Below are 22,351 nucleotides of genomic sequence, written 5' to 3'. Positions count from 1 at the left end.
CATTGAATAAAAACAGAGTGAGGACAGCCAGCTACCCGCTCTAAATTATAGGGTACATTATAACCTTCATAAAAGAAACATTAACGGCTCTTTGTCAATCCACTGTGGGATGAAGGCCCTCCCCTCCTGGGCATTGTTTGGGCATACTTCACCACGCTGATCAGTGTGTGGGTCGGTGAAGGGGGGATGGGGGGCCCGCCCGCCTAGAATCGATTGAGATATCTCCCACCACGGACGTCGGCCGTGACAGGGAATAAAACGCAATCTGGCAGGTTCATAGCGTGGTAGCGCAATTGCACTGCACAACCACGGCGGATCATTGCCTCGACACAATCAGAGAGGTCGGGTGGTTTCTTGTACGGGAGATAATGGATGTCAGGGGGCTATCACCTCCATAAATAAGGGGGACGTTATTAGCATGTTCAACAGTGCCATATTTCCACGTGTAATATCGCCATTAAGGAGCCATCGATTTTTACAGACTATCATTAATAACATCATTACGATCTACGATTTAAACTGATGGGGCGGGGGGGGGGGGTCGGGAGTGAGTCCCGTGCGAGAAATTCTGAGCAACGACGGTCGAACCACCAATCCGTGAGGTGAGCAGGAATTGTCGCGGTGACACTGGGCCTGGAAGCAGCGGCCACGTATCTACACTCCCGAGCTGCTTATTCCTCAACTCCAATCGTGAAATTGGTACGTCGCTGCCTCTCTGCCGCTGTCCCCCACCACCGCCCCCAAGACTGGAGATTCCTCGCCTCGGCCATCCGTACTGCCGACTTCACATGCGGTCCCACATGTGGGCTTTCAACGTAACCGGTTTTACGCGTCGACTCACCGATTCATATTCATTCTGAAAAGTCAGCGGCACCGCGTGCACTGAATCGCGCCGTGTAAGAATTGCTTCGTTTCGGGTAATGCCGCTGCATTGGCTTCAATGTCATCAAAAGGAATGGACTCTTGAATTCTATTTGCGATTCTTAACAGCGACGATTAAAATCCAATCGCTGCGGGGCCGGTGGTGGGGGGGGGGAGGGTGTTGGAAACCCGTCACCCCGAATAAAATCCAAATTATAGCCGTATTCAATTTGCAAGTGTGCTTCATTTGGGCTGTATCGCATTCATTGCAAGACTAAACATATATATATAAATGCAATCGTACACGGACGCGCAAATGCACGCTCGTCCGTCGCGCTGTCCGGTGGGAGGCGGTTTTGACTGGAGCCACTCCAGGGAGCGACCGCTCTCGATGTCCCGGCCCGGTGGCCCCTCCCTGCTGATGACAAACTCGCCCGACCATCCACGGGGATTTACGGATGCGGTGCAGCTTCGGGTGCTGCAGACGACTCGAGTGGATCAATCGTAACCTGACCGCGGAAAACAAACGCACGGCACACGGCAGGTTTGGTGGCGCCGTTTCCGCGTACGCAGGAAGGCAATTGGATTTCTATGCCAATGTGTTTTTGCCCACTGCTCCACGTCAGGTCGTGCCATCACAATAAACACCCTATGGTGTGTATGTTGACGTTCTTTCGCACTGTACATAGCCAACCGTGCTCACTAAACACAAAAAGCAATTCTAAAGAAATGAGTTTTCAATCTAGATGTAAAAGTACGTAGCTCCAGTGGCATCCTAACATCGGAAGGAAGAGCGTTCCAGACGGCCGCAGAAGCGCATCTGAAAGCGCGCGATGCGGTGACAGGCCGTCTTTGTTCGAAGGTCAGCCAAAAGCCGCTGCTGTGAGGATGACCGGAGTTTGAGTGAAGGTTCTGGCTCCTTGACGAGATCAGCGAGGTGTTGTGGTGAATTTGTGGCAAGCACTTTGTCATCACCGTCGTGGTGACCAACAGCACATCTCCCACATCAGTGGTCTTGAATGCCACCGCAGGGGAATGTTTTTGCCCGCTAAGGCAGGTTATGCCCGCTTGCTCAAAAGTAAACCGTTCCTATTGGGAAGTGCAACTTTTCTTTAAAATATATATATTTTGGTTCGTCGGTCATCACTGACAAACACCGTTCAAAAGCTCAAATCGATCGATTGATGGTACCACGCCGGTAAAGCACGCTCCGTGACCGTGCGGAGGAACCATTTCGACCCAGGCTCTTGCGCGTGTCTCGCGGCGGCGAGAACATCCTCGGAAAAAAGCGTTTTGCTCCCGGTGACCGCGCAGGGTCCGAGCAGCTTGCTGACTGCCACTCATAAATGTTTAAGCGCTCCGACGCTGAACTATTCATAACAGCGATCGCGTGCAAGGGGGGGGGGGGGGCGGGCTCAATTATTTATGCGCGTATTGCAAAGTTGCACTTCTTTTTGTTTTTTTAAGACTCGTTGGCGGGCTTCAATTATCCCAGCTCTGGAGGATTATTTCCGCACGCCCATTGTCTTCGCTCTTATCATTATGGCTGGCGCTCTGATGTCGTAATAGAATAAGGTAGGCGAGCGGCGGAACGGGTGAGCGCGGTTCGCCCGGAGTTGTTTTGTGCCGGGGGGGTGGGGGGGGTGGGGAGGGGGGGTTGCCAGCCGTGTTCCGGGGACCACGGTGCGCCGGCACCCGTGAACCTGAGCGCGCGGAACGTCGCGACGGCCCATTGTTTATACATCCCGCGAGCGGGAGAAAGCGCGGCGGCGCGATTGAAATGCTCGTACGCATCCATAACGTTAATGAGACGGCGGAGAACGAGCCAACGCGCGCGTGGCATGCGCACGCGCGCACACGCGCACCTCACCCCCGCCCCCCTTCCTACTCGCGCAAACAACGCATTCGCGATAGGCGCCGATGCGGCCGCCGTCACCGCAACGCCAAAATCATTCATGGGTGCGTTCACAGGGAGTGGAACGTTCGTCATTTTAGATTGACGAATTCCCCCGCCCCGCCCCCCCCCCCCCCCCACACAACGACGGTGGCTGGCGCTCGTCGGGATGTTTTTTGGCGACGAGGTGCGAGCTCGTAAGTGTGGAGCGGCGGCTTCGTCGATGACGGCCGGGAGAGAGAGAGAGAGAGAGGCAGGCACACGGAGCCAGGGAGCGCAGGTGTGCCACAGGCTGGGGCCTCTCCCACTGCGTACGTCCTCACCTGCCCCCGTTCATGGGGGGGGGGGGGGGGGACCGCGGGGGGGAGTGGAGAGGAGGAGGAGGAGGGGGGGCGTTCGATTTCGCTTTGAGCGGGGAGGTTTGGGGCGGTTGGAGAAGCAATGGAGAGAGGGAGGCAGGTGAGAGTCGGGATGCGACGGGAGAGTGCAGAGTGTGGGAGGCGGAGGCGTAGGAGGAGGAGCGGCTCTTTATGTGATGATCATCTCCGGCGAGCCGCTCTCCATCGCGACGAGGCGAGCTCCCATCCCCGGCACCCCCTCACCTCGGCGGCGAAATGAAAAACCGACGCGAGCTCAACAACAACAACCCCCCTCGTCAATAATTCAAGGCCTGCCGACGCCTGCCGCCACTAATTTATTGCCACTAATACGAGCAAAAAGCCTGGCAGGGCAGGCCACAATTTGACACCGCTTTTGTTGTTTAAAAAAAAAATAGATATTCCGGTTTCTTTATAGCTCTTCTGTTCTCTTCTTGATTTAGCCTCACGACGAAGGCACACCGCGAACTGCGGTGTATTTCCGTTAGTCTGCCCAGCCGCTGCTGCTTGCTCCCTCGTTTTGCAACGGGCGTGCCACGCTCGTTTGCTTGGGCGACGGTCGGTTTTCACCGTCATTGGGAAAAATTGCATCGTCATTTTGCCTGACGCCCTGCTCAAATTACGGAGGGAACAGGCGACGTTATTTAGCTACGTTAAAATCAGCGGCGGTTGACACCTGATCAGGGCCTGGCATCCTCCTCTCCCCCCCACATTCATAAACCCGCGGTGAACAATTTGGTGAAGTATGGTAAAATAATCCCCGTAACAAACATGGCACAGGGAAGCTTTTATCTCACAGAGAGACCTATCGACTCGCAAAGAGACCCACAGACCCACACAGAGAAGAAGCAAGCCTTCATACAAGTGTGGATTGATAAAGGTCCGTACGTTACCATTAAAAAAAAAAACATTTGAAACAGGAAAGCTTACTTGTGATAGTGAGACGAAACGTTTTAGAAAAGTCAATACCATTAACAGGTTGCGTGTGGTGGGGTAAAGTGTGAGTCCTCTCACCTCGATAGCATCTGGCCACTGCGGAAGAGTAGGCCAAATGACCCTCTTAGACGGGCCTCTCTAGAGCTCCCTCCAGCGGAGGCCCCTGCCGCCAGCAGTGCCATGAGCAAGCAATTGCGGGCCCGTGCCTTTACCTCTCAGACTCAGGGCCGAGGCACATCTCTGTGACGAATGTCACTTTGAGAAGCCCAGGCAGGACTCTGAGAGTCTGTGGACTTTTATCAAACGGGGTCACAAGCGAACAGAAAAGGGGTCAAACGTTCACTCCTCGAGTCTAATTAAATAAGCGCTGTGAATCTCACTGAATCAAGCAGATTCACGCTGACCTGCTGCGTCCTCAAAGTGCGCGGTCGTTGATGTGATGACAGGAGTTCTAAGTTCTCATTCTGCTCCTCTAAAGCCCCTACCACTCCTACCGCTCCATCCGAGTTCCCTGAAGGTTTGTTTGCTTGTTTTGTGGAGTCGGACCATTCTCATGATCATAATGCCCTTCACTGATGGAGAAAAGCCTTGGTTAATCGGGGGGGGGGCGGGGGGGGGGGGGGTTCCTGCGTTGGAATGTTTGGCAAGTTCCATTAGCGAGTGTTTGTCATGTGTAAGAAACCAGAAACCAGTGGACCCGGAGAACATCCAGGCTCACGAGGGGATAACTAGAGCAAGTTCTACACAATATAGATTGTAGGACTCATTGCTCTACAGCCATCATTGCAGTTCAAGCCCAGAACACCTGGTATTCCCAGGCAGTTTTCCATCCGAGCAATAACCAAGCTCAGACATGATTAGCCTCTGAGATCTGATGAAACTGCGTGCATTCAGGGTGATTTAGTCTACATCATCATCCCTTTTGGGTCATTAAACAGAGTGGTACATTTTTAAACATCGATTGTGTTCGCAGAGACTGGTACCCACCATAGGAACATGGAATTTCCACCCATCTATTTAGACTGCGATGAGCACCACCCCAAGGAGACGCTCTTTCCTACCGTTGACGCTGACTTTTTGCCGCAAGTCAACACTGTCTATCACACGAATCACTCTGGCACCCGCCATGCTAATGTGAAATGTATTTCCACCAGCTCTGGGACACCAACACAAGGCATTCATAGGCAATCGACAAAAATAGCCTTTAGTTGACGATGGGTCAGTTTAGTGTTTAGAGGGGGGCATCAACTTTAGGGGCACACGGCGGGGGGGGGGGGGGGTTGGGGGTGTTTGCTACTCACGGTCAAGAGGTAGGGTCACGGCGAGGGGGTGGTGACGCTCGCACAACAGAGCCGCCATCGCCACCGTCACTACTGCGACGAACCGGCCGGTGGGGAAGGCCTCCATCGTGGCCGGACGGTCGGACAACGCGCCGGGTGCCGCGTTCACGGGGCGAGGACGGCGAGGACGACGACGAGGAGGAGGAAGTGGAGCGGCGGTGCGCAGCAATCCAAGCGGTCAGCCTGCAAGGGCAGTGGCGGCACAGCGACGCGCGAGGTTCAAGCGACAGCGGGCAATGCGAGCTGTGTGCCGCGCTTTTTTTTTGCATGCGCGCACGTGGACAGACGCGGCAGGATGAGACCGGGGGGTGGGTGAGCCCGCAGAAACAAGATCGGGTTGCGCGTGCAGGTGATGTTCTATCGGTGAAGGTAAGCCGCCGTGGCCAAACAAAGGATGCCGACACCGCTGTGTTCATTCGTGCCGAATTAACATTCGGATAGCCGGGTTCAGGCAATTAACATTTCTGAATTAAAAGCCGTGGTGCCAATAAACGATTGAAAAAAGTGACGGTAACAAACCGACCGGCGTAATTGTAATTACAATTGATTGCAATTAGCGATCGTGGCTCGGGAAAGGAACCAGATATTGACCCACGAGCTCCCAGCCACAATAACCAAGGAGCATTCACAAATACAACTGCGGGGGGAGTTTTGAGCGCACCACCGGGAAGACGACGCCGACGATGTCCGTCCACACCGTGCCAGCGTTCAGCGGCAGGTGGTGCCCACTTTCTTTAGGACAAAAGTGGCGAATGACCCCAACGCTTCCGCAGAGGAAGGGCCGGCGAGCCGAACAAACAGATGGACGGACAGTCAAACTGCACAGACAAGAGCTCTCGGCTTCCTGCACCTCTCGCTGCTTGGATACCACTGAGCACTGAACCTCTCCGTTTCACCCCCCCCCCACCACCACCTTCTCGTTTTTGTCGTATGCGTCATAGCTGTTGGAGCCATGCGCGTCGCATCCCATGGGTAGGGATGGGTGGGCGAGCGAGCAGGCTGGAGGGAGGGATGGGAGGGGCAGAGAGAGAAGGAGGAGGGAAATGGTGACGGGAGGGATGGGGTGGTGGGTGGGATCAGTCGGGGGAGACGCTCCCGAGTTTTTGCTTCGGAGCGCCGGTAGACGCCGAGTAGCTTTGGGCTCGCAGCTCAAGTGAGCAAAAAAACCCCCCTAAGAATGTAATGGCGAGTCGGCGGGAGGAAGGGGGGTGTTCAGAGAGAACAGTCCCAGAGGTGTGAGATGGTCACAGACGAAGATAGTCGCGGCATGGGTAATGGTTGCAGGGAGGTGAGAATGCATCGATGGCTACTGACGACTGCAGATAATTGAGCTTGCGCGCGTATAATAATCACGAGCGTGAGACTCGACGCTTTTCAAATCGAATGTGTTGAACGCTGAAGCTGCAAACGCGGCTACGTTCGTCTTGTCAAAAACTAAAAAGAGAAACGACTCGCGGGATTGATTAGCAGCCGTCCCCATTGTGACAATGCACGGAATTGCCACGGGCTGGCTGTGACTATTTAGACTCCTAGCGGTAGGTATGGAGGAATGGGGTCACGGGACGAGGGACAGTCGCAAAGGTTGGGCGATAGTCACGGGAAGAGTACGAAGGGAAAGTGAATGGAGAGGTTGACAAGTTACGAAAGGAGGGGGTACTACTGAGAAAGAGATGGCCACGCAGTGAGGGTGATTGTCACGGAGGTGGGATTAGTTACAAAATAAGATAGAGTAACGGAGGGTGGGTGAGAGTAACGGAGGGTGGGTGACAGTCACGGAGGGTGGGTGACAGTCACGGAGGGTGGGTGAGAGTAACGGAGGGTGGGTTACAGTCACGGAGGGTGGGTGACAGTCACGGAGGGTGGATGATAGTCACGGAGGGTGGGTGACAGTCACGTAGGGTGGGTGACTGTCACGGAGGGTGGGTGACTGTCACGGAGGGTGGGTGAGAGTCACGGAGGGTGGGTGACAGTCACGGAGGGTGGATGATAGTCACGGAGGGTGGGTGACAGTCACGTAGGGTGGGTGACTGTCACGGAGGGTGGGTGACTGTCACGGAGGGTGGGTGACAGTCACGGAGGGTGGGTGACAGTCACGTAGGGTGGGTGACTGTCACGGAGGGTGGGTGACAGTCACGTAGGGTGGGTGAGAGTCACGGAGGGTGGGTGACAGTCACGGAGGGTGGGTGACAGTCACGTAGGGTGGGTGACTGTCACGGAGGGTGGGTGACAGTCACGTAGGGTGGGTGACTGTCACGGAGGGTGGGTGACTGTCACGGAGGGTGGGTGAGAGTCACGTAGGGTGGGTGACAGTCACGGAGGGTGGGTGATAGTCACGTAGGGTGGGTGACTGTCACGGAGGGTGGGTGACTGTCACGGAGGGTTGGTGAGAGTCACGTAGGGTGGGTGACAGTCACGGAGGGTGGGTGACAGTCACGTAGGGTGGGTGACTGTCACGGAGGGTGGGTGACAGTCACGTAGGGTGGGTGACTGTCACGGAGGGTGGGTGACTGTCACGGAGGGTGGGTGAGAGTCACGTAGGGTGGGTGACAGTCACGGAGGGTGGGTGATAGTCACGTAGGGTGGGTGAGAGTCACGTAGGGTGGGTGACTGTCACGGAGGGTGGGTGACTGTCACGGAGGGTGGGTGAGAGTCACGTAGGGTGGGTGATAGTCACGTAGGGTGGGTGAGAGTCACGTAGGGTGGGTGACTGTCACGGAGGGTGGGTGACTGTCACGAAGGGTGGGTGAGAGTCACGTAGGGTGGGTGACTGTCATGGAGGGTGGGTGACTGTCACGTAGGGTGGGTGACAGTCACGTAGGGTGGGTGATAGTCACGTAGGGTGGGTGAGAGTCACGTAGGGTGGGTGATAGTCACGTAGGGTGGGTGAGAGTCACGTAGGGTGGGTGACTGTCACGGAGGGTGGGTGAGAGTCACGGAGGGTGGGTGATAGTCACGTAGGGTGGGTGAGAGTCACGTAGGGTGGGTGAGAGTCACGGAGAAGAGAGGTGCTCACGGCAGAGATGAGCATATGGGGAACGAGGCAGTGCGAGGCAGGGGATTAGGGGAGCGCGTGCCAAAACATCTCCGCACGTGCCGAGCGTTCTTTTGCGAAAAATAACACGGTGTTGGCGAGGGGGAGCAGCGGGGGGGGGGGGGGTTATATATATTTTTTATTGCAGGCGTGTTTACGTGTCGCGTGGGAGCGTGCGGATGTCGTGAACGTTCTAAACAGGGGTGCGTAAGAGACACGGTGACGTTTGCACACACGCGATAATTAGCACGGCGGTCGGCGACGATTAGCACGTTGGCGATGCTGCGAATTGCCGCGACTCAGCGGTCATACTTCGAGTCCAAAAAGTTGATTATTTCATTTGACAGTGCCGAACGGTAGTGCCTCACTCCTGGATGCAGGGCGTGACGCGTTCTAAAATAAACCATTCATTTTGTATTTTAGCACAAATGACAGCCCGACGAAGTGGCTCATCACGTGGAAATCTACAGCAAGCAGATACTCTAAGCGCATGTTTATAAACGTGGAGGGAAAAACCGGAGGACCCGGAGAGAAAAAAAAACACCTCGCGACCACACGGAGAGCACGCAAACTCTAAAAAATACAGGCGTCAGGGGTTGGGATCGAACCCACGGACTCCTGCGTACCAGGCGAGGTAGGTAACATCTCGCCACGTACCACAACATCCACGAATACAAACAGGGCATCGCTTCTCAAGAGAGTCTCATCCTTCACTCATGCTAGCCATAGGCCTAATCGATATCAAACGACGTAATGATGTACCGATACGCCACTATTTATTTTGCAACTGGATTTCGTTTATTCGAGCGTTCTTCCCTAATTGAAAGCGGAGGGACCATTTTCGCCAATAAGAGGTCACTGTGACGGTCGCCACAACATTTGAAACCACCGTTTGGTTTGACAGCTTTGCTGATGATGGACGGTGTTTTCACATTCGTTGTATGTTGTCGGGGGCCGCACATCAAGGGCCACACCAAAGGCCACCAGGGGCCGCCAGTGGCCTCGCGGGCCTTGCAATGAAAAACACTGATTCATTCTAACAGCACGCCATTGACATCCCTCCCCCTGCACTCCCCCCCCCCACATTAACTCCACGAGGGGGGGGGGGGGGGGCGTCACCAGAAATCGCGGTGGCATTTAGAGGTCAGCGACATCATCATCATCGCAACCTTTTTTTTCAATACCTCCTCGCAACTCCACGGCCCGCCCCCCCCCCCCACACACCCGGTCCCCCTCCCACACAAAAGTGACGGACCCAGGTTAAGGCGTTGCGCCTCCTTTAATAGCCTTCATCCGTCCAGTTTTGCTTTGGCAATCTTCTCTGGGTGCAGACTTCTCTTTGAGGCAGGATCGTTTCAATTCCATATCAGAGAGAGATAGAGGAAAGAGAGAGAGAGAGAGCGGAGATGGAGAGATGGCGAGGGCACAGGCAGGCAGATTGCTTCCGAAGCCCTAATTCAGACAGACGCCGCACTCCCAAAACTGCACTCGGCGAAACGGCAACGTGACAACCGCCGCTCAATCACGGCCCGTCGGGGACCATGAGCAGCCCAGAAATGAGGCCCCGCGTCGCACGACTCACCACCACCACGAGTCGCTCGGGGGGGGGGGGAGGGTGGAACGTCACTGTGGTCCCCCCACCCACCACGGCCCTCCCACCCTACCCACCCTGGCCCTCCCCCCACCTCGGCCCTCCCCCCACCTCGGCCCTCACCCCCACCCACCTCGGCCCTCACCCCCACCCACCCCGACCCTCCCCCCCACCCACCCCGCCCCCACCCTGCCCACGGAGTCCCAGCGGGGCAGCATCTGGGCCGTGGCTCGACTGTGCCGGTGGCGGTTGGCATGAGCGGAAGGCGGCGAGGGTGGAATGGAGGTTGTGCAGCGGAACGATGTTGATGACTGTCGAACGTTGGTGATGGCGGGCAGAGCGACGGTGGTGGGGCGCTGGACATCGGCGGTTTTGGCGGATCGTTCGTGATGGGGCGGGACACGTTGGTCGCGGAGTGGAACGAAAGTGGTTGCGGGAACAGCGATTGCGCAGGGTGGCGTAACGATCGGTGCTGGTGACATGGAACGGAACAGTGTAGTGGTGTTGGGGGGAGGGAGGTTGCGGAACAAATGCGTTGGGGCGGCACTGTGGGAACGTTGGCGGACGGGTGGAACATTTTGTGGAGGCGACAACGCCGGCGGTCGTGGGAGACGCGAGGATGGTTGCGCGTGGGTTCGGAAAAAAAAATCATGTGGAGTGGTCTTGTGGAGGGTGGACAGAAGAAAAAATAATAATCGCGACAATGGCGGTGGCAACATCGGTGGCCGTTGGTTCGGAGCGGAACGACTTTGTGTGCGGGTTGGGTGGTGGCAGCGAGGCACTACCAGTGGATTCATCGCTCGTTCAAGAGGGAACCACGTGCATCGCGCGCGCCAGAGACGGCCTTCTGTTTTGTTTTGGCTTCAACCATCGATGTAAAATCGATCCCTGCGTATATATCGTCCCGTCGGGGGAAGTATGACACTCATTGCCCAAGTAAACACACACGCACACACACCCGCTGTTGATGTTATTGAGGTGTCTGTTTGGCTTTGAGATTTTAATTAAAATTTCCGTCTTCACCCCCCCACCTTCCCCCGTTGTCTGTAGCTGGGGTAAAACAAATAGACGCATGCAGAATGGCAGCCCGCAGTCGCTACGGGAATCGGGGCGCCTTTTTACCTTTGGCGATAGCGGTGCGATCCTTGTGTTTTTATTTCGTCCAATTCACAACCGCAAATTACATTTAAACTCAGAGACACAGCAGCGGCGTTTCCCTTTGAAATCAAATCGTGGCTGCTGAGCATAGGCACATGAGGCCCGGCAATATCGAGTGGCCAGCGGCGAACCAACATTAGCGTCTGAGTTGTTAATATGCAGGGTGCTTCAAAAAAGTGTTAACACTTCCGAGAATGTGCAGCAAAACCACGAGAAATGTGCCTCCTCCTCCTGGATCTGGAGACCACCTGGAGAAGATTCCAGGCCACGCGTTGACAAGTGGGAGGCTCTTTGACTTTTTGAAGCTATGGACGTCACATTTGTTATCACGTTACAGTGCATTATTATCCGTTCTTCTTTTCCCATTTTAAAACGATGGTCCCATATAAGTGTTAACATTTATTTGAAACGCCCTGCATAGAGTGAAGAGAGCCTGGGGTATACAGCAGATGATGGGATGAAATGCCACACTTCTTCCCTCGCAGTGCGAGGGAAGAAGCGGAAAGAGAAGTGGCTGTGACCTGCAGTGTTGGCGGTGGATGAACACAAGAGAGTGGGTGAGATGAAACGAGCCAGTTTGATAGGTCGAGTACCCGCCATGGATGGAAGAATCAATGAGTGAATGTGGCCATTGGCTGATGTCCTCGGGGACCCGGGGCATCGTTGTCTCTCACTTAAAACATCCGATTCGAGACCCCCTCTGCCTCTCACCAACACCTTGATAACGAGACCACATTTCCCCAGTCCTCCCAATTTCTCTCCTGGCTCTCAACATGGGTGGACGAATCGAAGAGAGAGAAGTCCACTGGGAACAGTAACCATGGTGATAGCGATTTAAGAGTGCTCTGGAAGTGACTGGCTTTCGATCGTCTTATCCAAGCATCCCTTGGTTGTTTTGATATCCAGTTTGAGGCTTGATTAATTAGAATAAAAATGTGACCAAGAGATAGCCGTACAGCGATTCGATTCTTGTATCTATCTGTGTGGAGCTTTAGATACGTATGACTTTCATTTCCACACGAACACTCGTTAATATAATAAGGCCACACATTTCAATGCAGCACCCTCTTGCAAAATAGTCTCGAGACTCCTGTAGGAAACACTGGACATTATTTCGTTGCGGCCATGAAGGCTATTGATATTTACTTATTGAATTAGAAAACTTAACATTTCAATAAGAATGATAGAAATGATAATATCATTGCAGCGAAGTCACTGCTAATATAAGGGTGGTGGCCGCCACGCACGCGGGCTGTAATTCTGCACTTAACAGCCGAGGGTCGGTGGATCACACGCAAACGTTGCAAAACTCCCTTCCCGTAGGCACTGAGGAGGTGCCGTTCTCTGGCTCACCATGAGAAGGCGATTACAGCAAAGTGCGGACTAATATCACTTCTCCATGGGATAGAGGGTATGCCGCGGCGCGCGAGTGGGCTTTATCTGGGTGCTCCTGTTTCCTCCCACATGTACAGACAATGATTACTTGGCTGAAAACATCTTAATATAGAGGGCTGCAGAGCTTGGGCAATTGTTGGTAGTGCCAGCTCACCGCCTGGCTGCTGCCTCGCAGCTTTGTCTGTGGTTCTTCAGCGATTGTGAGATGCAATTTTCATGAAGAGCGTGAAATATAGTGTATTGTTATATGTCACGACAGCGACATTATTAGCGCACAACACCTGCGATTAAAACGTATTTAATTCTCACTACCGAAGGTTCAAAATCCTGTCAAGACAGCCTGAAATGCACGAGGCCTATTTGCGAAACTACGAGATTAATTACAAAGAAACCTTTGCGGTATGTTGCATCCGAAACACCACGACATATAATTGCCCGCCTGGGTTATCGCAGGGCGCGCAATTCGAACCCATTTCAGCTGCCTCCAGTGGGAGACGATCGCGGTATATCACCCAGGGATATTCTAAAAAACACAACGGACGGCGCAAGACGAAAGTGGCGTGGGCGAGAAAGACCCTCGTGGCTTGCAGGCACAGCAGAGCGGTGGGGGTCAGGGGGGAGGAAGGGGGAGGGTGGTGGGGGGGTTAACTGAAGGCTCTATCTGCGGTCAGGATCTTAATGGTGGGGCCCTTTCCATAAGTGGTCCCAGCACATCGCTGGACATGCACTTCATACAATTTAGCGATGGAGTGGCATTAATGGCTTTTTAGTAAAAATTACTTACTGAGAGACAGGGCCAAATGACTTGTTCTCTTTCTGAATGCCCCTGGCCATGTGCGTGCGCGCGTGCGTGGCATTGTTTAATGCGTTTTTAATAAAACCCTGCGGGTTCCGTGGTTCCCTTTTGTTTTGATTGTACGGGAGGGAGCTTCTGAGGCTGCACGTGGAACGTTAGAGATAAAGATTGACTGAAAGGCGAGCCGCTTAAACTTCTTCGAACAGTACATCACCATCGTGAATGTAGCGGCTTCGAGTGGCAGCAGCGGTCACGTGACCAAATTAGATACAGCCCTCTTGTCAATCCACTGCTGGATGATGAAGGCCTCCCCCAAAGCCATCGCCCATCCACCCTCGTGGTCACGCAACAATCTGTACGGGCCGATGTGTACAAGATCGTGATCTCACTACTATTGTGTGGGTCTATAAATCAATGGATCGCGACAATATAAAGATATACACTCAACATATACTTGAATCAATGGATCTTTTTTTTTTCTGTGATCCACACATCCAAAGTGTGTTTGACCATACCTCACCACGCTGGTCATTCATGGTTGGTGAAGTTGGGGGAAGGGCCCAACATCCACCGCAACATCCCCATCTCTGTGACTGCCACAGCTTGGTCTCTCCCCTCTTTCTTGTGTCCCAGCACTCGGCCCCATACAACGGCACCAGACTCACCACCGTCTTGTGCACCAAACTGGGACCCTCTTGTCGCACACCACACCAGTCATCTCTTTCCATTTCAGCCATCCAGCCCTTAGCTCTTGTTCTCATCTCTCTTTCTAGTCATCCATCAGGCACACATCGTTGCACCCAGGTACTTAAACTCGTTCGTCTGCCTTTCGCTATTAAACATAAATATATCGAAGCAGATATATACATAAAAAAAACATGAATAGTACTAATAAGGTCCATCATAACATCCAAACACAGGTGACGGTTGACAGTCAAGAAATATGACAAGTGTCAGCCAAGGATTTGAATGGATCCGGGAGAGAGAGACTACGTCCACTTAGGAGATGGAGCTATGAAAATCACCGCGTTTGTGCAGTAGCCATGTGTTGCATTGTGCGTGGCTGTGAGAGGTCGTGGTGGCTTGGGGAGGTCTTCATCCAGCAGTGGATTGACCTTGGCCGATGATCATAATGACAACAATACATAATTTAGGTATAAATAACGATTACCCCCCTTCCCCTCCGATATTTAAGGTTATTTTTTTACGCTAGTTTAAAATTCAACACCGACAGATTTGTGTTTACTAATTATTTGCTCTTCATCAAATGTCTTCTTTATTATTGTAACCACCAATTTAAATATTAAACATTTTTCTGGTATTCGTACGCCTCGTGAGAATCTGCGTTAAAACAAGCCAATTACTTATAATTGCTGCTGCCAATTTTTATGCCACGGGCGGGATATTAATCAAAATTTAATTGAGGTATTATGGGAAGAGAAGTGCGCTCGATCGCGCCTTGAGATATTCCGGATTTCCCCATGTGTGGCTATATAACTACAGGACACAATGATATGGTACAATAATATCCGGAATTACGTCTCTCCCCCTTTTTATGCCGTTTCGCAAAAAACATCATCACTATTAATACCGCTACCTGATTTGCATTGCTAACAACATCCGTCCTTTCTCGTACCCGTTGCCTCTCAGCCTTCACCTCCACCTACCCTGTAAATCGCTTTAATTTAAGTCGTTTTGATATTTGTTGTCACACCTTTCAGGAACGCATCCCCGACGTGAACCGGCGTTGTTACTGGATTGGGGTTCAGGGGGAACGGTGGTGCAGCGGTTAGCGACATCATCATGAAAAGTACCCGGGCCCACCCCTGCAGTTCGAGCGCAAGCATCGATGTTCAATCAAAGGATCGACAACATTGTTACGAGCTTTGTGTACAAGTGGGCGCACCGGGCAGTGACTAAGCCGAAAGGAAGACTTGCTAATAGATTTAAACCATTCATTTTATTTTCCAGGTATGCAAGTCAGGGACTGCAGCACGACTCCAAAACCAGGGATTTCATTTCAGCCGGGTCGGTGACCCAGAATATATTTCCGCCCCCTGGCACACCACATCGAGGATACCTCACGCTTGGTCTCTAGCTGGCTACTGCTGGTCACGTGCCACCCACTCCAATCTACAATTGATCACCGGAAAAAAAAATATTCGTTGAGCAATTATGCCCCGTGTACGACGAATGTAATGCGCTTTTCTTTCGGACCATGACTCGATCCGTTATCCGTCCGTGAAGCCAGCTTACGGCCACTGCAAAGATCATGTCTGTAATGACGGGAGCAAGCCCAGCAGTTGCTATTATCTCTCTCCGTCTCTCTGTGCCTCCTTAATGGCCTCACTGCTCATCCAATTCCCTTCTCCACCGCATCGCATGCACCATCATCCCACCTGGCACTCTCAATGCTCTAATCATTGCAATATCTGGCTCTGTTAACTAATCCGCATTGCGTGTTAGCCTCTGATGATGCCCGTGGAGCGGGGATTAAATGGGTTTGGCTTTTGATGTTACATTATAAAAATTTGAATTTGAATCGCTGCCAGGTCATGGAAATGTTGTTTAACAAATCTATTGGTGCCGTGTGCGCGGGGAATATGCAATGTTAGCAATAATAAAAAAACTAGGAAATGATCGTGGCCCAGGAACGCCTCGCTGAGACTCAAGATAATTTTTAGCTTTTTGCAGGAAGATGCTTACTCTTCTGTTGGAATGTTTCTTTTTCCGATTCCATGACTAAGGACAGTTTGGCTTCGTGTGGCAGGAAACCACAGAACCCGGAGAGAAACCAATCATACATGAGGAACTAAAATTCAAATGCTGCACACAGATAGATTCAACAATCCATTCCTGTATTTCGCCATAGCTTGCAACTCAAGCCTCCAACACTCTACATTTCCAGAAGTCTCCAGTGAGGTATGACGAGATTGTAATGCATTCAGAGCGATTTGGCAGCAGTCATTTGAGTGACTTTTTTGAAGGGCTGTGATGTCATTGCCGCTGAGGTAATAACGACATTGTCAATCAATGCCACTTACCACTTTCAAGATCCTTCATAGTGTTGGCCCTGCTTATATCTCCCCTCTCATCTCACTCTGCTCCCCTCCACGCACTCTCAACTCCCAAGGCTTTCTGTCCACGCACCCAGTTGACCTTTGCTCAGTGGGAGGTCACTCATTCTTCTCTGCTGCCCCCCCGCAATCTATGAACTCTGACCTCCCCCGTGCCCCTGTTCCGGTGCAGGCTCAAGGCTTTTATATGTTATTACTTCTGCCGATGTTCAATGACCTCTCTGTATAAAATCAAATACGCCCACTATTTTGTCCAAAATTGTACAACTGACCTTATCTATTAACACAACAAAGATCCCCCATACAGCCTATACAGGATGTTGTGGCGAATGCGGTTAGCGAGCACCTATGAAGGCTGGCATGGCGCACAACAGGGTGGTGTCGGTAGCACCACGCCCGGCCACCTTTGTCTCTCCAGTGCCGATGTTTACACCCCGCACCATATACGCATTTAAGCCTGAGTCGACCTAGGGGAGGCTCAGGACCAGTTCAGATAATCACCACAGATGTTATTTGTAGTCAGGAATCAAATTTAGGTCGCTGCATTCCCAGCGCAGTGCGATAAGCACTTCGCCATTGCTTCCCATTTACCTATAAACAAAGACAAGGAGCGGTTTAGATATTCGTCACTGATGTTGGCCATGAACGCAAATCGAACTAGCTTGCTGGGTTTGCAGTTGCGGTGTGCTATCCACTACGCTACCGCTCCCCTATTAAAACGCACACAGAGGTGCTCACGCGCACGCACACATAGGCAATGATATCAATCCCCATCTCCTTGATGCATGCCGAGTTGTGGAAATGAAAGAAGCTGGTAGGCATGTGATGAAAGTGCCGTGCCAAACACCTCCAGGCCATGTGACACCGCCGACAACTGCGCAAAGCCCAATTACTCGGGGTGCATCGGGTTAAACGCAGCTCGCACGGAACATCTGGCGCCGTGTACCGCAACAAAAACTCCGATCGTCGCTCCTCGCCATCACCGGGGCCTCGGCAGCGCAGGCAACATCGGTCGTCACAACGCGTCAACGAAATTCGTGCCATTTGATGCGTTGTTTTATTTTCCGTCCATTAAAAATGTATAAATGTACCGTGGCAGAACAGGGTGTTTCGACATTTGAATGGTTAATCATCGATCACGATACGCCTCGAGGCGAGAGTATGCATAATACCTCTCTCATTCATCGTGACCGCTGTGATGGACTGCTGCTGCTGCTGCTGTTTATAGATATTTGGCTGCTATGAAATTGTAGCTGGAGCGTTGCGTTTGTGTTGAGCGCGCTGCGTTGTTGAAACCGGCGAGCCCGAGTTCCATTCCTGGCTTATGGCGAGCGACAACCGAACTGGTCCTGGGGCTCCCACCTTCGCGGGCCAGCACTGAACTAACATGAAGCATGGTCAAAAAGAACCCCCCCCCACCTCCCTCGTGACCACCAGCCACAACGGTGCGCGGAGGCCTTCATCCAGCAGTGGGTTGACAAAGGGCTGTGAATTCCACTGACACGATTACAAGTACGAAGTTGTTTCAAAGTAGTTGTCAACACAACCGCGAGGGGGATCTCTTTGACTCGTGTGTCTCGCGATGCGCGAACGAGATGGTTAATAAAAGGGAGGGGACTTGACAATGAATTAGGCCTGGGTCTCATTTGAGCGGACGAGGCATTGTGTGTGCCGGTGCATAAGCGCATCATAAGAGGGAGACTGATTAGAGGCTCCTTGTTGGTATGCCTGGCAAATATTACGTTCATCCGTCTGTCCGAGAACGCCTGTAAAGCTTTCGTAAAAACTCTCCAAAACCAATCATCGCCAGACTCACAGCTCACCGGATGCTCACGTCCAAATCAGTATATAGATTTTGGGAGAAGATTGGAAAAGATGAACCAATTGTGACGGGGCGCGTTTTCATTTTTTAAAAATATAACGTCATGCTACGGACCAGCGTGGCGACGAGCGTGTGCATTGCAAGTTGGCACGGGAGCGCGGGGGTGTCGATACGAACGCGCGTGCCCGTCTGCTCGTTTTCCGCGCGCGCATTTATCTGCACGGACAAATAACTCTGACGAGACGATCAAGGCCCCTGTTCCCTGTTCGTTGTTTCTGGACTGGCATTGCCAGCTCTTGCTAATGGGACGTAGTGGGATCATAATGGGACGTAGTGGGATCATAATGGAACGTAGTACCGTCTTGCAACTCTCCTTATTATCCCAGTGAACATCCCACCCATGCCATCATCTGAATAATTATTTCATTTGACCGTTTTTGTTCAAACTATGTTACGCGCCTTGAGCGTAGGCGCTCTACAAATTTCAAGTAAGATTAAGGAAACATAGTTCATAGTCACGATGCACAGGACTGACTTCGTTCTCATCTAAATCAACTCAGATCTAGTTTCGCAAGGTCACCTAACTGTCCAGATAACCTGGAATGAGAGACACCACAAACTCCAAATACACAGCAGGCGTCAGGGTCGGGATCGAACCCACGACCTCCTGTGCACCAGGCGAGGTAGTGGGGAAGGTGGGGGGGGAGTTAGCTCCTCCACCCACCGCAGTACAGGAGGCTAGGCAGGGATTCCTTGAGCTTTGGACGTCGCCCATAGGTGGAGTTTGACTTCTAGATTTGCGGGGGGCGAGGGGGTGGGGGTTCGCTTCGTGCCTCACATTAGGAATTGCGGGCTCGCACAATTATTTATTCTAACATCTTAATTGTAAACTGCCATACCTGTCAACCCATATGGTTTACCCGTATTCTTGTGCAGGGAACTTTGAGTTTTCAGGTCCATACAGCGTACAGCAATTTCAATGCGGGCAAAAAATATCATACGGCTAAATAGAAAAAAGTTATGTGTGCATCCACATATAGCATGTAAAATCACAGTCACATGGTAAGTAGCATCACTGACACCAATTATTAAAAAAAGAATACATAAAAGTTTTTGTTTAGTACCATAATTTTTGTCTGTGTTTGTGTTGCTCCCTTGTGATGGAACGGTGAGATTTATAAGGGCACGGGGTGACCAATAAGGTCTGAATTGATCTGTAGTAAGGTACTAATAAGGGGTTGACAAGTATGAACTAGTGTTAATAAATTAATAAAAGTGCCCAGTTTTGGTGGCGGGGGGGCATTGCTACCCCCCTGTGCCCCCCCAAACTCGGCTCATGGTGTCGCCCCTCTTAGCCGTCTTGCTCGGCCTTGTAGTCTCGGAGCGAGCCGAGGAGACGCCTCGTGTTGCGAGCGATGGCCCGGCGCCCCATTAACATATTAATTGACGGCGTTGGGCAATTTGGCAGAGAAGAGCCACGCATTTTTGTTTTTAAACTGAACAGTTTACACCTTGAGGGCCGCCCTTAACGGGGGATGTGTAACGAGGACCGCAACGATCCATCGTTAAAAATCAATGCCTAAGCTCCCCCGCACCCCGACACGTGAATAATAAGATCGTGCGCGTGTGTGTGTGTATGTGCAAATAATGGATTGTTTATATGTATACACTGTGAGACTATGTTTGGGGGTTTGGAGCACCGGTGGAGTGGTTAGCGCAGCTGTATTATTGAACGCAGAGGTTGAAGTTCAATTCCCCCGGGCCACGGCTTTCAAGTTGATGGCGAGCGATATCCGAACCGGTCCTGGGTTTCCTTCCCCCTTTCACCAACCCACGCTTCCCAGCGCGGTGAAGTATGGTCAAATAACCCTCGTGACCGACACGGCATGGGAAGGGATTCGTCCAGCGATGGATTGACAAAGGGCTGATTTACAGCATATGTCGTAGTTAGTGTTTGTAAACCGCATCGTCGTCAACATCAGCTGCGATCATTCCACCTCTGGACAAAGGCCTCCCAAAGCAGCCCCTCAGCACAGCCATCGCCATTCCGCAACGTCAACACCTCGGCGCTTGCGCACGAGCTGAACTCATGGCTCCATCTCCCTGTACAGCCCTTAACGCGTCGGGCGCATCACGTCGCCGTGGCCGTGAGGGGCTCACGTGCGACCGCCGACGTGAAGGGAGACCCCGACTCTCCCAACTTTCCTCCCAGCTGTCGTGCTACTCAGAAACAACAGCAGCAGCCATTCGCCATTCGCCACTTGGAAGCGGCGGCGATGCCACCGCAGGCGCTTGTGCCAGGCCAGAGGCGACGTTATTTAAGTCACGGAAGGCTCGCCGCTGGCAGGAGGTCACGGCACGGAGGCAGGTGCCATTGTATCCTCAAACAAAGATAAAGATATCCCCCCCCCACCCCCCCACCAACGAGTGCTGTTAGCGAGCACCTATGAAGGCCGGCATGGCACATGAGGAGGGGGGTGGTGTGTGGCCATCCTTTGTCACCCCAGTGGCGATGTTTACACACCGCACCAGGTACTCATTTGAGGCTGAGTCGCCCTAGGGGAGGCCCAGGACCGGTTCAAATAATCGACACTGGTGTTGGCCGTGAGCGGGAATCGAACTCTGGGTCGCTGGGTTCGTAGCGCAGCGCGCGCACCGCCCCCCCCCCCCCCCGTTAGCAGTGCCGCTGCAGGTCGCCATGGCGATGACCGTTGGTGTCGCCATGGAGACTCGGCGGAGTGGAGGCCGCGCGGCGCGCGTGGCAGGGCGTCGCGCGACGGTGAATCTCTTTGGTGCGCCGAGACTCCCCGATCCTCTTGCCACGCGATTCTATATCGCCGGTTCAGATTACCACGTGGGGGAGTTTCATTGTCTTTATCGTTCTCGCCATCATCGTCGTCGTCGTCTCTATCACCGTCTTCATCATCGTCGTCATCATCATCATCATCGTCGTCCTTCTTCATCTTCGTCGTCTTCATCATCGTCGTCGTCTTCATCATCGTCGTCTTCATCAGCGTCGTCTTTATCTTCGTCTTTATCATCGTCATCTTTATCATCCTCGATGCATTCATCGTCGTCGTCGTCTTCATCTTCGTCGTCTTCATCATCTTCATCATCATCGTCGTCGTCGTCTTCATCGTCGTCATCGTCACTGTCGTCATCTTCATAATCTTCATCATCTTCATCATCGTAGCCTTCATTTTCTTCAGCATCTTCGTCGCCATCTTTATAAACTTCATCGCCTTCATCTTCGTCGTGTTCATCATCTTCATCATCATCATCGTCGTCGTCTTTATCGTCATCGAAATAATCTGACTCACTGACATCCATCGTGAGTGAAGGCACTGGAGCAGTGTTTGGCGTACTGGACTATGCACCCAGTGACCTCTTGAAGGTGGTGAGGGTAATCTTATAGTTCATCCGCGACTGGACTGGTAGCGAGAAGAGCAATAGGAAGGCCTGTGGAGATTGTGGTCTCGTGGTCAGGTGTTGGTAAGAGGAAGAGGAGTGGGGAGGTCTCGAATCAGGATGTTTAAGTGAGAGACAACAATGCCCCGGGTCTCCGGGGACATCAGCCAATTGCCACATTCACTCATTGATTCTTCCATCAATATTCTTGGTTTCTTTCGGTAAAGTCACGTAGAAGGGAAATAATAAAAATATAAAACAACAATTGTGGGAATTTTATTGCTTTATATATTTTTTACGTATTGTTTTTATTTTATTGTTTCCCTTTTACGTGACTTTACCGAAAGAACCAAGAATATGAATCCCTGCAGTCACGAAAGCTTTAAATCTTCCATCAATGTCGGGGACTCGATCTACCAAACTGGCTCGTTTCATCTCATCCACTCTCTTGTGTTAAACTACCGCCACACTGCAGGTCACACCACTTCTCTTTCCGCTTCATCCCTCGCACTGCTGCACTTTGGAATTCCCTCAAAGTTTTTATAACCTTGCTCAATTCAAGAAACACATTCACTATATCTCTCACTCTCTTAACATCAACAGTACTGTTTGTTTGTGGCCTTGGCGTGGTGGGCCTTTGCGCTCGTGCTCGGCAACCGTGATAC

At 52.2% G+C, this 22,351-nt stretch overlaps 1 protein-coding gene across 11 annotated transcripts in view; it reads right to left on the bottom strand.

The window, feature by feature from the left end:
- The window catches only part of LOC116947535 (neuronal cell adhesion molecule-like), a 214,446-nt gene that overhangs the window by 86,249 nt on the left and 105,846 nt on the right, over window positions 1-22,351 (bottom strand). For 10 of the 11 annotated variants that reach the window (XM_032963394.2, XM_076070665.1, XM_076070666.1 and 7 more), the window contains one exon: window positions 5,370-5,591. In XM_032963394.2, the coding sequence (XP_032819285.2) occupies window positions 5,370-5,475 (106 nt within the window). In that variant the 5' untranslated portion in view covers window positions 5,476-5,591. Of the gene's footprint in view, window positions 1-5,369; window positions 5,592-6,069; window positions 6,300-22,351 lie in introns of those variants that run through there. The other variant, XM_032963395.2, reaches the window with a different exon arrangement.

Source organism: Petromyzon marinus, chromosome 30, assembly GCF_048934315.1.
Source record: "Petromyzon marinus isolate PM22_M1 ecotype Great Lakes invasive population chromosome 30, UKy_Petmar_22M1.pri1.0, whole genome shotgun sequence".
NCBI lineage: Eukaryota > Metazoa > Chordata > Hyperoartia > Petromyzontiformes > Petromyzontidae > Petromyzon > Petromyzon marinus.
Note: the sequence above shows the minus strand (reverse complement) of the source record. Positions and strands in the feature narration are given on the sequence as shown.